This window comes from Corylus avellana, chromosome 7 (assembly GCF_965113065.1).
Source record: "Corylus avellana chromosome 7, dhCorAvel1.hap1.2, whole genome shotgun sequence".
Lineage (NCBI taxonomy): Eukaryota > Viridiplantae > Streptophyta > Magnoliopsida > Fagales > Betulaceae > Corylus > Corylus avellana.
In genome coordinates this window covers 27,555,894-27,572,658 of record NC_142496.1, presented here as the reverse complement: position 1 = coordinate 27,572,658, position 16,765 = coordinate 27,555,894, and the positions used below count along the sequence as shown (strand labels likewise).

General features: G+C 36.3%; 2 protein-coding genes across 3 annotated transcripts; one reads left to right on the top strand and one right to left on the bottom strand.

The window, feature by feature from the left end:
• The first annotated feature begins 997 nt into the window (after positions 1–997).
• SWI3C (SWITCH/sucrose nonfermenting 3C) lies at positions 998–10,026 on the top strand. 2 transcript variants are annotated; one of them, XM_059597769.2, is made up of 9 exons: positions 998–1,191; positions 1,292–1,825; positions 2,331–2,866; positions 5,127–5,484; positions 5,569–5,642; positions 7,188–7,327; positions 7,696–7,769; positions 7,899–8,080; positions 9,285–10,026. In XM_059597769.2, exons 1-9 carry the CDS (start codon positions 1,164–1,166, stop codon positions 9,747–9,749), a joined length of 2,391 nt encoding a protein of 796 aa, XP_059453752.1. In that variant the 5' UTR covers positions 998–1,163; the 3' UTR covers positions 9,750–10,026. The 2 variants fall into 2 exon arrangements, with proteins under 2 accessions (XP_059453752.1, XP_059453751.1); XM_059597768.2 differs by having other exon boundaries at positions 7,893–8,080.
• Positions 10,027–10,925: 899 nt separating this feature from the next.
• On the bottom strand, positions 10,926–16,483 carry LOC132184175 (metal transporter Nramp7.2-like). Its single transcript, XM_059597696.2, has 13 exons — positions 16,304–16,483; positions 15,991–16,069; positions 15,861–15,901; positions 15,644–15,722; positions 15,425–15,529; positions 14,974–15,083; positions 12,925–13,106; positions 12,734–12,803; positions 12,275–12,448; positions 12,069–12,173; positions 11,740–11,871; positions 11,549–11,644; positions 10,926–11,267 (listed from the first exon to the last, which is right to left on the bottom strand). The coding sequence occupies exons 1-13, from the start codon at positions 16,481–16,483 to the stop codon at positions 10,926–10,928; spliced, it is 1,695 nt and encodes a 564-aa protein (XP_059453679.2).
• Between the last annotated feature and the right edge of the window lie 282 nt (positions 16,484–16,765).

Below are 16,765 nucleotides of genomic sequence, written 5' to 3'. Positions count from 1 at the left end.
TGTTTATTAAACGTCTAAACCTAAAAGTTCAACCCTAACAAAAAAAAGTCCAATTCTGCCTCCCTTGTTTAGGAAGCAGAGGAAAGACTTGATTAAAAAAAAAAAACGATTTTGGTATGGCTATAAAAGGTTAAAAACTATAATGAGTTTACATTCATGTTGGGTCGGTTTATTAACGGGTAACACGACGCGATTATGACCCGTTTATATAAACGTGTTCGTGTCGTATTACCCGTTTATAAATCGTGTCGTGTTCGGATTTGGGGTTTGACACGTTTAGTTAAATGTGTTGTGTTCGGGTTGGGCTTAAACATGTTGGGTCGTAATCGGGTAGGACAAGAACCCGACACGCGAACACGTTTTGCCAGCCTTATCTAAAAGGTATAAACTCATAAGAAACAATAGACTTGAATCATTTAAATTATATTATAACAATATATCTTGTACATGAGCTTAAACTCTCTATCAACAAGTGATGCTCAACTTGTCTTCAAGAGGTAGCTCAATCGGCAGAAAACTACGCATCATAAAACGGGGGTCATTAGTACAAATCTCCCTCCTCCTCTCTCTTTGTGTGGACATATTAAAAAAAAAAAAAAAAAAGTGAGGCCCAACATTCAAAATTTTTAATTGAAATAAGGATGAATGATTATATTAAGCTTTTAAAATAAATAGTGATTTAATATGATACAGGAGCAAATAATTCATGACTTTCAAAAAAAAAATTTTGTTCGTTTTTTAATTAATATTAATTTAAATATGAATTGAACAAGCCAAGCCAATAAAATATAGTTAAAAAGAAAAATAACATAAAACAAAATAGCATTTCTCATGGTAAATAATTAAATTTGAGGACAATAGCACATAGACTATCACTTTTAGCGACCAAACATTTTCCCAACTTTCAACATCCACGCGCCCGGCACACCCAGACGCGCCACATCTCGATTTGTATTTTTTTAATTCAAAAAGAAAAATCCACAATCAACATTTTTGCTCAGCAGAGCCAAAGAAACACAAAAGCAGCACTCAAAGCCCAAAGGCAGAGCGAGGAGAGAAACCCCCCTCTCCCTCTTCCCATTCTCTCTCTCCTCCCTCATTTGCTGTGGTTTCGTACCAGTGCACCAATCAAAGACCCCACAAATCCAATTTCCCTTCGAACAATGCCAGCTTCCCCTTCCTTCCCCTCAGGTACACGCCCAAACCTAAATCCTTTCTCTCTCTCTTGAATATTTGTATATTTATGTGTTTTGAATTTGACTCTGGAATTTCATTTTTTTTCTTTTCTTAGAGACTCGCACGCGATGGAAGAAGCGGAAGAGAGAGCCCCAAATCAACCGGAGAGCACCGAAGCACGAGGACGAAGACGACGACGAGGAAGAGCCCGCCCACGACGACGACGGCGTAGAACTACAGGATGATCCCGAGGAGCCGCAATCCGGCGCCGTTTCGCTCCACGAGAGCGAAGTCCTCTCCGACGGTGGGGCACGCGTCTGCGACTTCCCTCTTGTGGTCAAGCACACAGTTAATCGGCCCCACTCTTCGGTCATGGCAATCGTGGCCGCCGAGCGGGTCAATCAGAGCGGAGAGAGTGGCAAGAGGGCTCAGCAGCTCCAGGCTGCTTTGCTGGCCTTGGAGAACGTGTCGTACGGGCAGCTCCAGGCGCTGTCCGCTGTGCCCGCGGACGCTCCGGTGTTCGATCAGGATCGGACGGACGGCGCCGGTTCAAGTTCATCGTTTGTGATCACGCCGCCCCAGATCATGGAAGGTCGCGGCGTCGTCAAGCGGTTCGGGAGCAGGGTTCTCGTGGTTCCAATGCATTCAGGTAGACATGCCTAGGCTTATACATTCACATACACATAACTCTAGATAGTGAAATTTTACTTGTTCAGACTTTGATGAACTGAGTGGCTTTGAATGCTATGAATAGCCCCTTTTGTTTTCTGGGCGGGGTTAGTCTATTTTTTATTTGAATTTGCTTTATGCTTTGTTTGCAAAATGGGTGTGAGCTCGGTTCTTAACGTGTTTACATATTAACAAACGTTTGGACTATCTGCCGAACTGCTTATGAAACGTTATCGAGTGTTTTCTCCAGAATCAATAGGGGATTAGAAGTGAACCGTGGGTAATTAAGGTTTGTATTGCTTCTAGACCGATTGGGTTTTGATCTGTTTACAAGCAAATTTGATTGAACATGTGTGTCGGGTCATATATATGCATACGGGTGTGAACAGATAGATATGTAGATCCAAATGTATGTGCGTCAGTATGTAAATATTTGCCTATTTAGTAAATTTGATTTATTCTTGTTGGGATTCTCTTGTGTGAAGATTGGTTTTCACCGGCTACGGTGCATCGACTGGAGAGGCAAGTGGTGCCACATTTCTTCTCTGGGAAATCACCAGACCAGACGCCAGAGAAATACATGGAATGTAGGAACTACATTGTTGCCAAATACATGGAAAATCCAGAAAAGAAGCTCATGATCTCTGAGTGTCAAGGATTGGTAGTTGGTGTTGATAATGAAGATTTAGCTCGGATTGTTCGGTTTCTTGATCACTGGGGAATCATCAATTACTGTGCTGCAGCACCAAGTTGTGAGACTTGGAATGGTGGGTCCTACGTTAGGGAGGAACTAAATGGTGATATCCATGTGCCGTCAGCTGCTCTAAAGTCCATTGATAGTTTAATCAAATTTGAGAAGCCCAAATGTAGGCTCAAAGTGGCTGATGTTTATTCATCATTGTCATCTCACGATTCTCATGCCTCTGATTTGGACAACAGAATCCGAGAGCGTCTGTCTGAAAATCACTGCAATTGTTGTTCTCGGGCCCTTCCCACGGTTTACTATCAGTCACAGAAGGAGGTAGATTACATCCTCATTTTCTATCAGCACCTTTTTCTTTGTTTTTCTTTAAAACTTCGTCATTTTCATGTTTCATCCACTCGTTCTTTCTGTTTTCTAGATTCTATCTCTGCTTAGAAGAATGACAGTAATTGCAGAGTGTTACTCGAATTGCAAAATGTGACATCTAATTATATGACTCTAAATCAGAATGTGATATGAAGGATCTTGTGTACTATGTTAGTCTCTGTTTGGTTTCTCTACTCCAAGTGGAGAAGTGATTCCCAAGAAGTATTTTTTTCAAGTAGTAATCTGAAAAGTAATTATGCTATGCTAAAAATTAACATTTAGCATGATGCTGAAAAATGAATTTTCTGAAAGTAATTCTCAGATTGATGTTTGGTTAGAACACTAAAAAAATTATTATTTTTTTCAATTCCCCCCCCCCCCCCCCTCCCATAATCCAGAGTTTTGCATAATTATAATTGAAATGAAATAGAAGACCTACTCATATATGCATGTTATCATTCACATCCAAATAATACATAACTCATAATGAAGTCCATGTTCCTTACTTCAAAGAGTAAAAGTCAGCTCAAATTAGCATGTGTTCCATATCTACCAAATATTTACTTCAAAAACATTTCAAGGATGAATATAAACATCATAGACAATATGAACATAGCCAATGTAGTCCTATGACAAGAGCCCACCATCCACCCTTGTCCTCGGCTTGCCTGCAACACATCATTGGAGCATTATTAGGATGCATTTGAGGGGCCTAATAGGAAAATGGGCTCCCAGCCCTGGATGTCTGGTAACCCATATGAAGCTATTCTTGTGATTATTGTGTGCATAAAAGAGCTTGTGATATGTACTAATTATCACTCACTAAATAAAAACCTCACGATTGAATTGGATTCATTAATTAACTACTATATACAAAGCATAAAGGGTATTGATAAAACCATCTCCCATTATTATGGTTTGTTTTAGCCATGTATAGCACCATGTGTACATCTCCACAACTACACAATGGTGTTTCTGTTGTTGCTGACCATGTCAGATAAGAAAAATATCTCCCATAATTAGCATTTCTTTTGTGATAAGTAAACCATCATTAGCATTATAAACCATCAAGCATAACAGACTCAATAAAATGGAAATTGCATAACCATTAGAGATAACACAACTATAGACACTTGTATTCACGATGCATAATTGAAATCCATTACATAACTGACTTACATAAATGATGTTCATAGAATGCAAATTGCATAAAGGAAGTCCATAAAATGACAGAAATGAAACATAAATATAACAAATGCATATAAAGTAAAATACAAAGAAAAATCATGTCAAAACTATGGAAAGTAATTGGAGGGACCAGGTTCAGTGGGAGGTAGAATTCCTGTTTAGAGAGATGGAGAACGTAGGAGTTGTAATACATTTCTCAGTCCAACGAATGATAGTTTCTAGGAAGCCTACAATCCATAAGCACCAATCTTCTCAACAATAATGCAAACAACTCCAATCCTCCACCAAACCACAAAAATATACTGACACTACTACTTGGTGATCAAATATGCAACACTTATCACACACGAGAAATAAGAAATGCATTGGGGTGGAAGTGAAGGAAAAATAAACCTGCAAGGGGCGAGTGAGGGGAAAACAAAATTAACACGAGAAAGTGAGGGAAAAACAGGGGGCAAGTGAGTGGAGCGTGAGCGACGTTGAAGAACAGAGATGGAATGATGTGTGCGTGTGTGTGAGAGAGAGAGAGAGAGAGATCTCACAACGTGGGTGAGGCGGTGTGATGAGGGGTGATTTCAGCAAGGGGAATGCAATTTGGCATGGTGAGTGATGAGGTGGTTATGTGACAGTGAGTGTGGATGTGGGTGGCCTTTGAGGTGAGTGGGTAAGAGGAAGAGGGATTTTGACATGGCGAGCAAGAAGATTGGAGATTGGAGAGCTGAGAGGCAAGGGTGACATTGGCATGGAGATCGTGGAGTTTGGTGGCTGGTGGAGGATGGAGAGGGGCTGCTTCATGCTGGGTGGGAGGGGGATGGTGGCTTGGGTTATGAAATGAAGAGAGGAGAGAAAAAAAAGGACCCAAAAACCTCTTTTTTCCGTTTAAACCCAAATCCCATCCTACCAAAAAAAGGGACTTGAATGCCTTAAAAGTTTACAATGACTTTTCTGAAGTAAAAACCTTAAACCAAATGGGCTTAGGTGTCGTGATTCAAATTTAATGGCTGATTAGCGTCTCATGTGACAGATTGATACGCAACTATGCTCTGATTGCTTCCAAGAGGGGAGGTTTGTTACTGGCCATTCAAGCATAGATTTTATGAGGGTGGATGCAACAAATGATTATGGTGACCCAGATGGGGAAAACTGGACTGATCAGGAAACATTACTTCTACTTGAGGCAATGGAGATTTACAACGAGAATTGGAATGAAATTGCGGAGCATGTCGGTACCAAATCAAAAGCACAATGCATTCTTCACTTTCTTCGTCTACCTATGGAGAATGGCCTACTGGAAAATATTGAAGTTCCAGGCGTGTCATCTAACTCGTTAAATGGAGATGATCGTGGAAGACCAAATTCAAATTATAATGGGGATTCAGCAGGTGGTCTTATTTACTTAAAGCATCCACCCTTCAAGTAATGATGATCTATCTGTAACATTTTGTTTGTGTTTTCTATTTTTTTAGGATCCTGCCATCAAGATGCTGATTCTGAAAGCAGGCTCCCTTTTGCGAATTCCGGGAATCCAGTTATGGCTCTGGTAAGTGATTATTAATCCTATGTTTTCCCACAATACTAAGGGAATGAATTTTTGAAGTTTCTTGCAAGGGCTTGCCTACGTCAGTATGCAATTTTTTCAAGTTTCTAGAGGTTTTTGTCAGAAATGTTGTTGCTCTGAAGTAATTCCCTGTTTTGGGGCAGATGAGACCCTTTCCCATGTGAAAATTGATGTCATGCTTGTTTACATGTGAATAATTAAAAAACCATTTTTACACAAAGACACCCTGCATAAAGAGTACCTAGCGGAAAGGGAAAAAAATGAAGACATTCTACATAAAAGTAGGAAGAATTTCAGTGAACTTAATAAATATGGAAGCACTTGTCAATGTTCATGCTACAAATTTAAATTATTTGATAAAACTGTTGGGAGTAATACTTATAGTACCTTGAGTTTCAACAGAAGATTATGAAATTCAGCACATTGACATAGTCTCATAGACACCCACGAAAGGAAAAAGGAAAAAGAAAAAGAAACCCCCATATCGGAAACCCTTTTGCTGAGATAGTCATATATCAATTATTGCGGGCAATGATCAATTTGGTTCACCTCTTCCTGAACCTAATTTACTCTTTTTTTTTTTACAAGTAAACAAAATATCATTAAAATCTCAAAGGTGCAACTCCAGTACACAAGGAGTATATCTAAAAAAACACCTAATTTGAAAGAGAAAACAAGTCAAGAAAATCATGAAAACTAAGCATATTACAATCTAGAGCAGTTGTCTAATGAGAAAGAATTTTGAAAAAGAAAGACTTAAGTTCTGCCACTGTACTCTCACTGTTTTCAAAATTTCTATCATTTCTTTCCCTCTGAAGACACCACTAAGGGCAAGACGACCTCATTTTCCACACAGCTGCGCTCTGGGGACTGCCTTTGAACCCTCTTCAGCATACAAAAAGGTCTACTACTCTCTTAGGCATAACTCAAGCTAACCTAACTTCGTTGAAAGTAGCACACCACAAGGCACTGATGATTTCACAATGAAAGAATTTTGAAAAAGAAAGACTTAAGTTCTGCCACTGTACTCTTTATTCCTCTTACACATACAACACCAGTCAACCACAATAACATGCTGTTTCCTAAGGTTATCCATTGTGAGGATCTTCCCTAGGGTGTTTGTCCAAGCAAAAAACGGCACTCTCAATAGGACCTTATTCCGACAGATACTCTTACAAGGGAGCCTTGATAAGTTTTTTCTCTCCATATCCCTGGATTTTACATTGCATCATTGCATTAACAGTTACAGTTCTCAATACAAGTGAGGAAGGTGATGTAAAAGGAGGGAGAGGAGATCTTCCTACAACTAGAGAAGCACAAGGGAAATAAAGGGAATGGTTGCTTTAAAAAATATCCAGAATATAATCTCTTTTGTTTCTTAGAATTTTACTCATGGTTGGTCATGCATTTACAGAAGACAGAGGCTCTAACTAGAGAGATATTGTCAGAATTTCTTGATGAAGATGGACGCTTTTTGTAGTATGATTCCTTGAGTTCTTACAACTAACGAGTGGAAATTTTTTATAGGTTGCATTTTTGGCCTCTGCTATTGGACCAAGAGTTGCTGCGGCATGTGCACATGCATCCTTGGCAGCATTGTCAGAGGACAATGGCTTATCTGCTTCTGGAAGAAATTTACAGATGGAAGGTTCTGGGCATGGTAATAGGTGAGTGTATTTCCGCATATTCTACAACACGACATGGTATTTTACTTGTGCTACTTCCATTTTCACTGATGTGATTGTTAGAGGGTGAAAACGTTTGCAGTCTTTTTTTTTTTTTGTCCTAGTTTTAGGAACTATTGAGTAGCATTGCTAAATTCCTAATATGATGCTTGAAAATGGGAGTTTCCTTGTACTGCTATTTCATGTGCTTATTATGGCTTCTATTCTACTGGTGAGAAGTTTATGAAGAAGGTTTTCTTGTTATGACTTGGTAGAAACCTTCTTAAGGCTGTCTCATTGGAACTGTTCTTATGAATCAATTTTAGCTTATGTATTCTGCACACAGAATAAAAAGTTTCTTTTACACTTAGGATGAATTCAGAGAGTATGCATAGCAGAGAAAGTGGTCGTCATGGAGTAATTGCAAATTCAATCCAGCAAAAAGGTAAGCATAGGTTATTTTCCAAGTTTCGAATGCTTCCTTCTCTTCTTTTTTTTTTTTTTCTTTTCTTTTTTTTTTCTTCACATTTTATTAACTTAAGTACTAAACTTTTTCATGTGGGATAAGCTTCAGAGGAGAACTCTGGACTACATGGTTCATGGAGTCAGAATGAGGCACAGGTTCCATTATCTGCAGAGAAAGTTAAAGCTGCTGCTAAAGCTGGCCTTGCTGCTGCAGCAACAAAAGCAAAACTGTTTGCAGATCATGAAGAACGGGAAATTCAAAGGCTATCTGCAAATATAGTAAACCATCAGGTATAGCCATTGGTATAAAATTTTCAACTTTTGCCTCTCTCCTCTTTCTCTATGTTTTCTCCATGTCCATTCCTTATATTTTCCTGTTTAGCAGATGATACTGGCAGTATTTTATGGTTAGCCCGTTAGTTGTTAGTTTTTAGTCAGTGGAGTTGAACATCTTAGGAAAATTTGACATTGGAAAGCTGATTAGCTCACATAAAGTGAATGGATTATAATAGAGCTCATGGGTGTTAAGGCCTGCATTGATTCCTTACTAGGTAAAATTGAGCTTTATAAGTTATTTTAGGGAGTTCCAATTGCAACTTGACTAATCTTTTTTTTATGGATAACGCACTTTCCTTGGGTCATTATAGCTTTCTTTCCCCCTCCTTTGTAAATTTACCTAGCTTTTTATGGGTCCAAAAGAATCTTGGACTCAAAACAAATGAGGGGCCTTTTTCTTTTTCTTTTTTCTTTTTATTTAAAAAATAACAATTTGGTCTGGCGGCACCCATTTGGATCCTCTATTCATTACTAGGAAGTTTTGTGGGTTGAGCCCAAGTAGTGGAATTAAGGTTATGTTGAGTTGTGTATATCCGCCATTTTGACTACCTATGTGAATTGTGTCTTCTGTAGGATGCCAAATAAGTCCAATGTATTTCTAACCACATAATATTATCTATCTCCTCAACTTGTTTAAATGGAAATGACACTATTATTTGTTGGCATTCAGGCATTGCCATCAGTATTAACTCCTTGTTGAATCTTGTACATCTATATATGTTGCTGTGCAAGATGTAATGGGTTTATACAAGCTTCTCCAGAAATTACCATCACCTTCTTCTTAAAGCTTTTTTTCTTTATACGAGTCTGTTGGTGAAATTACTGTTTTGGTGTGCCCTATGAGATTAATGAGTTTCATTAATTGCATAAGGTGGAACAACCATGCTCTGGAAAAGCTGGAATTTTTTTTTTTTTTTTTCTGAGAATCAAAACCTCCATTGCCACTTATAAAATCTCCCTTATAATTGTGTGGTGACTCTTCGCTGCCTTTTATAGTTTTCCCATTATAGCTTCTAGTTACGATTGTTTGTGCGCGTCTTTAACCATTGACTCAAACTGAACTGGATAAATTATCTTCATGCTACATACGTAATAGAGCCTGTTGAAGGAAAATTAAACTTCCCTTTACCATTTTTCCGCCACAAAATTTATTTGACAGTTGAAAAGATTGGAGCTGAAGCTGAAGCAGTTTGCTGAAGTGGAAACGTTTTTGATGAAAGAGTGCGAACAAGTGGAGAGGACAAGGCAGAGGATTGCTGCTGACCGGGGCCGCTTGATATCAGCTCGATGTGGACCCGCTGGCGTCACTTCACCCATGAGCGTTCCAGGTGTTGGTCCTTCTATGGTGAACAATAACACCAGCAACAATAGGCAACAAATTGCCTCAGCTCCACCTTCACAACCAAGCATTCCAGGATATGGCAACAATCAACAAGTCCATCCCCACATGCCGTTTATGCAACGGCAGCAAATGTTTGGGTTGGGGCCAAGGCTGCCCATGGCAGCAATACAGCAGTCCTCAGCTGGTTCAAATGTCATGTTCAATGCCTCCGGTAATGCGCAGCCTACTATGAATCATCCGATTCTGCGGCCCGTATCGGGTACTAACTCTGGTTTAAGTTGAACAAGAGAGCTTGATACAAGTTCTGAATTTTATGATTCATTTCCTTCTGGCGATTCATATCCGCATTCAAAAGGAAAAGGATTATATAAAATTAGCCATGAAATTTTTATCTGCCTCACATTTTTCTAGTTTTGATCTACACAGAAGTGACAAGGGGCAGTTCGTGTAGGGCTTGTAACTTTACACATTTAACAAATAGAAATTAGTTCCCAAAGTGAATTGTACGATGAGATTAGTGTTAAGTATAGATTCAACTTCTGTTTTGCTCGTCCTTGAATTCCTTCCAATATATTCCTTGAAGTTGTTCTGCCTCTTCTAGAGTGTGGATTAGATTCTTAAATTGGAGAGGCTTCAAATTCTCAACGATTTCTTCCATATACAATCTCATCAATCGTAAGAGTCCATAAATCGCCAAATATATAACAATTTGCTAGAATAGCTTGCACAATTGATACTAAAGGTCTGTTTGAGATTGCGGTTTCAATAAGTGTGATTTTAAAATTTACTTTTTTGAAATTGCTACTTTTTAAAATCACAAAAACGTTTGGTTAAACATTTTAAAAATTATTTTTTTTATCAAGTATTTGTTATGCAAAATCATGATTTTGGTTTAAATTTGTGTTTTTTCAAATAAGCACCTCCTATACTGTTTATAAAAATTGTAGATTTTTTTTCCTATTTTAGATTAGTGCTTTTTAAATCAAAATGTCAAACACTTTATGTTTTACGATATCTTTTAAAATCTAAGATTATTATTATGAAATCGTAATCTTAAATGCACCTTAATAATGTTTATAAAGTCTTGTTATAGTCAAAGCCGTAGTACTTCCCAGCATTAACACCCATATATATATATATATAATGAAATATTTTCTATTCCCACAACCAATAAGATTGAAATTTTTTCATTTTTCCCCCTCAAAAAATTATCAATCATCAAGTAAATAAAGGCATAAATTCTTTATCACGAGACTAAATTCTTTATTAGGGTTTGATTATTGAACATTATTAACCATATCAGGGTAACTAAAGAGTTCAACATTACGAAAACTTACAACTGAACATTGCCATAGGGAGTTACAAGCAAAAGAACTCGAAGAGGCTTCAATAAGACGCATGAAAAGTACAGTGTCTTGGTTGGCTTGGCGATGGCTTTGATCTTGAAACCCCCACTCTCTACTCCGGGAATGGGATATCGGCCAAATCCTCTCTGTAAGGGACGTGCCCCATATCGAGTTGCCTTTTAGAACTACTTAGACGACCGCTTTCCATGACGTTTTGAGCTGCTGGGACATTCTTTGTGGGCTCAACGAATGTTACGACGGTGTCTTTCCGGAATGTTAGGTAGATGACGGCGAGGATGTAGGCGGCCATTAGGGGAAACACTAGCATCCCTATGAACACCTTTCCGACCGTGGGTAAACTGCTGTGAATCAGCCAACCCACAAAGCCTGTGCTCAGGTAGTAGATGTTGATGCCGATGATTCCCATGCCAAGGGCCCACGATACCAAAATAATCTGCATGCGTAAGATTATATAAGTCAACCATAATCTGACCCATTAACTAAATAGGTTAGACTCCTCAACCTTAATCCGCTATTTTCTTGTTGTGTTTATGTCGGGTTTGTAGGATATGTTACAAATTGTTTGCCCTAGCTAAAAAGGGCCTATGTTTTAGTGCTCTATTAAAATGAACTTAATAGATTGGGTTAAAATAAATTTCTTTGTCAATTTTTTTGAAATAACCAGTGATTTTACCAAGAAAAATAAAAAATAAAAAAGGAAGAAGAACAACTCACATATATTGAATTCATGTGAGGACCCATCTTGGTGGCACTGCTACTGAATTTGAGGAGAGGGATTAGAGCAAATGGGAGTTCAAATGAAAGTATCATCTGCAAAAACCAATAATTTTTTTTATAATATATATGTTTGATTCGATTATGGTTATTAACGTTAAAAAGATTTAGTTTCCAAGTTAATTACAAACCGATGCAATGATTATGAGTCGGCCTGCTCCTGAAGATCCACCAATAATTGAAACTACAAGACTTGGCGTAATAGCAATGCACCTGCTCACCAGGTTCCTAGTCCACTTTTTCATCTTAAGATCCAAGAAACCCTAAAAACCAAACCATTCTTAAATTAATTAAAACTCAGCTTAATCAGAACGAAGCTTTCTTTCAAACTGGGTTGGATGAAGGAAATTCCTTCGACTGATCATTTTATTAAAATGACATCTGTAGGAATTTTTTTTATCCTAGTTTAGAAGAAAACTTTATTGATTCCAATTTAAAAAGATGTTTATCTTTTTTAGACCTGCATGATGAATTGCCCTGCATAAGTGCCTGTGATGGTAGAGCTTTGCCCTGAGGCTAGTAATGCAATAGCATAAATGGTTGAGCTTGACTTACCCAACACATTCTACATACACAAAACAATAAAAAGAATTTCTGTTAGAGTTTTTGCTTAATCAATTAATTGGATTTACACAACTTAATATACAAATTAATATTAATTCAAACCTGGAGAAGAAAGGAGGCTGAATTAAGAGTAAGATCACCGCATCGATCTGCAGTCTCAGCTGAGATGTTATCAGCAGAGCAAACTGTGCCCGATACAGAAACAACTGCAACATTAATCAGAAATGCCACAAGCAAGGCGAATCCGCTCTCTATCAAGAAATATCGACATGCATCCTGTAGTATTATGAGATGAATTTGTTAAAATATTAATTTAAATAATTAAGTTTATCATTTTTTATACGCTTAATGTTTTTTTTTTAACCAAAGACTGATCCAAGGATTAGTTAGGATTGACAAATCAAAATTATGAGATTGTAATAGTTGTAGGATAAAATGTAGTTTCCAGCATTACTCGCATATATTTATATACATAAAAGTTAATAAACCACACTAGGTTTAGAATGTATGAGAATATATATATGAAGGAAAGTAATAGTATGGTTGAAAGAGGTGGCTTACATTGATGCCATGGACAGAACTGGGTATTTTTCTGGATAGCACAAGAGCCGAGTGGAGGAAGAGATTGTGGCTATATATTGATGAGAAAGAAATGGAATTATAAATATATTATACACACAAATTAATATATAGTTTATATAAAAAAGAATTAATATAATTAAAGTAGGAGGGAGGGTAGAGATGGATGGTACGGCATGACAAGGGCACCCAAGAGGGCGATGGCATCGCCGGTGGCTCCTTGGCCTTTGAGTTTTGGTATAAACATTCCCTTCAGCACAGCATTTGCTGGGGGCTTCACGTAACTCATTTCCCCAAAGAAACACCCTGCCATTATGAACACCAGCACTGCTATCAGCAACTCCAGCTTCCTAACCTGCATCGTACCCAAATTAATTAATTCACATAAATGAAGAATTTAATTACAATAATTGAACTTGATATATATATATATATATATATATTTTTTTTTTGGTGAAAATTAAGGACTTCACGTCACCCACCTAACCTTTGAAGTAAGTGGGGGTTTAAAGAAAAGGAGATAAATATAATCATGATCATATCACTCAAAGAGTATTATATATGTTGATCCATAATGTATGGAAAAAAAAAAAAAAAAATACCAGAATAAACTATTGACTCTTATAGTCAATAGTCTAAAGAATTCTTTTAATTAGAATACTATTTCATTTACGAAATATAGGGTGAGAGATAAAGTTGACTCTTTCAAAAAATAATATATATATATATATATATATATATATATATATATATATATATATTAAATTAAAAGAGAGTCAAGTGTATATGATTGCTATCCATGTTATAAAATAAAAACTCTAAACAGGTCACCACTTGGAGTCTTGGACCGATCGAGAGGAGAAGTGAGGCATTTGATTGGTATATGTAAAAAGAAAAAGAAAAATACTCCAATAACTACAAATTTTATTATAAATAAACATGAAAATTTATAATTAATAAAATAATTAAGAAAAATTAATAATAAAATTTAGGATTTGTAGAGTTGGTATGAATATCTGGCTTATGATATATATTTTAAAATAAGGACAAAGACACACAAGTGAAGACAAAATCCTTTCCCATATATATGTAGACAAGAACCCAAGAAGAGTCCACGTACGGTAGTGGTTGGATTCTCTCCTGCTGATTTGTCTTAATTGGGTAAGATTGAATATAAAATTTATAATAAATTATAAGTAATTCCAACTATCATGCATTTTTATTCCCACCACAAAGTGACGAATTGGTGCCAATAATTTTATTTATTTATTTTTTTTTTTAAGTTCAAAGACAGATTAGCATTGCCGGGTTAGCATGTCACACCAGCATATAGTAATATATGTTATTTAGTAGACAGTTATACAATTAGTACATAACTGAGATGACATGACAATTAAAATAAGCAATTTTTTGTTTTTGTTTTTACAAGTGTTGATTAAATGTCTGATTTTTATTTTCTTACAAAGCTCTTATTGATCAAACATTAATTTTTACTGTCATATCATCTCAGTTGTATACTAGCCTTATAATATTCTATTAATTATTAAATAACATCATTCCTTAAATTATTATTTGTTCTAAAAACTGAAGTTGATAAAAATGAATTAATTTAATCATTTAATTAAAATAAATGCTAGAAAGTAGAAACTACACCATTATTCCTTAACTATTTCACCATGCTGGCATGCCTGAGTTTAAATAGTCATTTATTATTATTATTATTATTATTATTATTTTAATAATAATGATTAATCTAAAGAGTTGATTCAAGAGTTTTTTTTAGAAAAGAGTTGATTTAAGAGTTACGAAACCGTGTTACGTCTACAAAATAATATACTTATTGTGAAGTAGCAGTTGGATTTTTGGCATTACTCTTTAATTATATTTTAAGTTCGATCATGGCTAAAAAAGAAAAGAAGCCACAAAGTCGCACCTGAAAAGATAACTATGTATGATACGTATAGTATATTTATATAAAAATTATATTACAAAACATCACTATATATGTCACACACCGTACGAATATAGTTGAGGAGCTAAAAATTCAGTTTACTTTCAAAACATTAACTATATATATATATATGTGACATGTCACACAACGTACGTACGAAGATAGTTGATGAGCATAAAATATGTATAATTAATGGACCAAAAATGTTCTTATAAAAAATGCAATTGGAAATTTTAATTGCATAATTAATTAACAGCAGATAATTAATTACCCCGAATCTCTGCAGGCCAAGAAGTAAGAGAGTGCTTAGGCCAGTGAATAGAACTCCAGCCCATACTGGGATGTGGAAAAGTATGTTTAGTGCAAAGGCCGTCCCAATCACTGTCACAAATGAACAATGTTATTGAAATGGTCGTTAATTAATGACATGGATAATTATGTATGCTTATTAAAACATAAAAAATATTTATTTTATTTTAATTTATTTAGTATATATATATCCTGCCTCTTATTTTCAAGATACACATACAAGATGGAGACATGAATGATAAGAGTCCGGTGCATACGGTAATAAGGATGTCTTGTTTTTGTTTTTTGTTTTGGATTTTTTAATTATCTGTTCTTTTTTCATTTTGTAGAAGCAGATGAGCAAGATGAAGACATGGATTATATTCGAAACAAATCATTAAACAACAATTAAGATAGTTTATAAGTTAGACCACCTTCTGGTATATCGGCGGCTATGACAGCCATCTCAGCTAGCAACCATAGGGAATACTTCACATATTTTGGGTACTCCGCCTTACATAATTCTGAGAGGTGTTTGCCTGCATGTGATGAGAGATATATAAAATACAAATTAATAATGATTATTAATGTAGAAAATAAATAATAATAATAATAATTGTTGAAGAGCTAGAATTTGTTTCTTTGCAGCTTACCAGTGCTTACACCAAGATTTGCAGCCAGCGATTGGATTATGAGTGCAAAGATCAATCCAATGAGTATCACCCATAGTAGCTGATCAAAATACATACCATATATATATATATATAGCACCACCATTAAAACCGTGTTTTTAAATAATTATTAAAAGGCTTTCTTTTATATATATATATATATATAAACATCCATCATTTTGCTGTTAAATTTATTTACCTCATATCTGTGACTTGCTCCAGCCTGAAGATCAGTTTCCACTGTGACATGCATGGTGCCATAAAATGATATTAAGAGTTTGCCGAATACGTGCAAACATGCACACAGAGAGAGAGAGAGAGAGACTCACAATTGCCGGGGTCAAGATAAGCTAAAGAGACAAGAAATCCAGGGCCTACATGTGACAGAAACTTTCTCCAACCTGGTTTCTGGGACATCATAATTAAGAATCCAGAAAGTACATGTCGATCATATATATACTCAAGAAAAAGAGAAGAAAAAAAAACATCAATAGACAATCTAAAACGAAAAGTGCTGGTGAAGAAGCATGCACATATAGAAGTGCAAGAAAATTTAAGGAAAAGAATGAATTCATGGTGAAGAAAGAAAGATGGATGGATGGATAAATCATGTAATATCATGCATGTATATATGAAAAAGACCTGGTGATTAGGGTCGTCATGATCATGATCAAACAACTCTTTGTCATCATGAGCGTTGTTGGCAGTGATGGGGGGAGGGGTGTTTCCCTCCTCCTCAATGGCAGCTATGCGGTTGCTCCCTCCACCCCATGATGATGGAATATTAACTTGATCATCACTCGCTTGCAGCTGGCTTCCCATGATTCTCTGTAGCTATAGCTAGCTATCAATTAAGCAGCTTTTAATTTATTATAATTAATTAACTCGATCGTTAATTCAATGAAGCTGTCAAAGGGAGCTCCTGTGTATTTATAGTAGTGCACGGCGTGAAGAATCACCATGTGTTTGGCTTCACGACAAGCTTAATAGTCCATCTCTAAAGTCTAAACCACACAATGGCCTTGTCCTGGCCTCCTCGCCAAAAAGGACATGTCACTTCACTCAAGAAGACATGCGTATACTAATTTTGAACAAATAAACAAA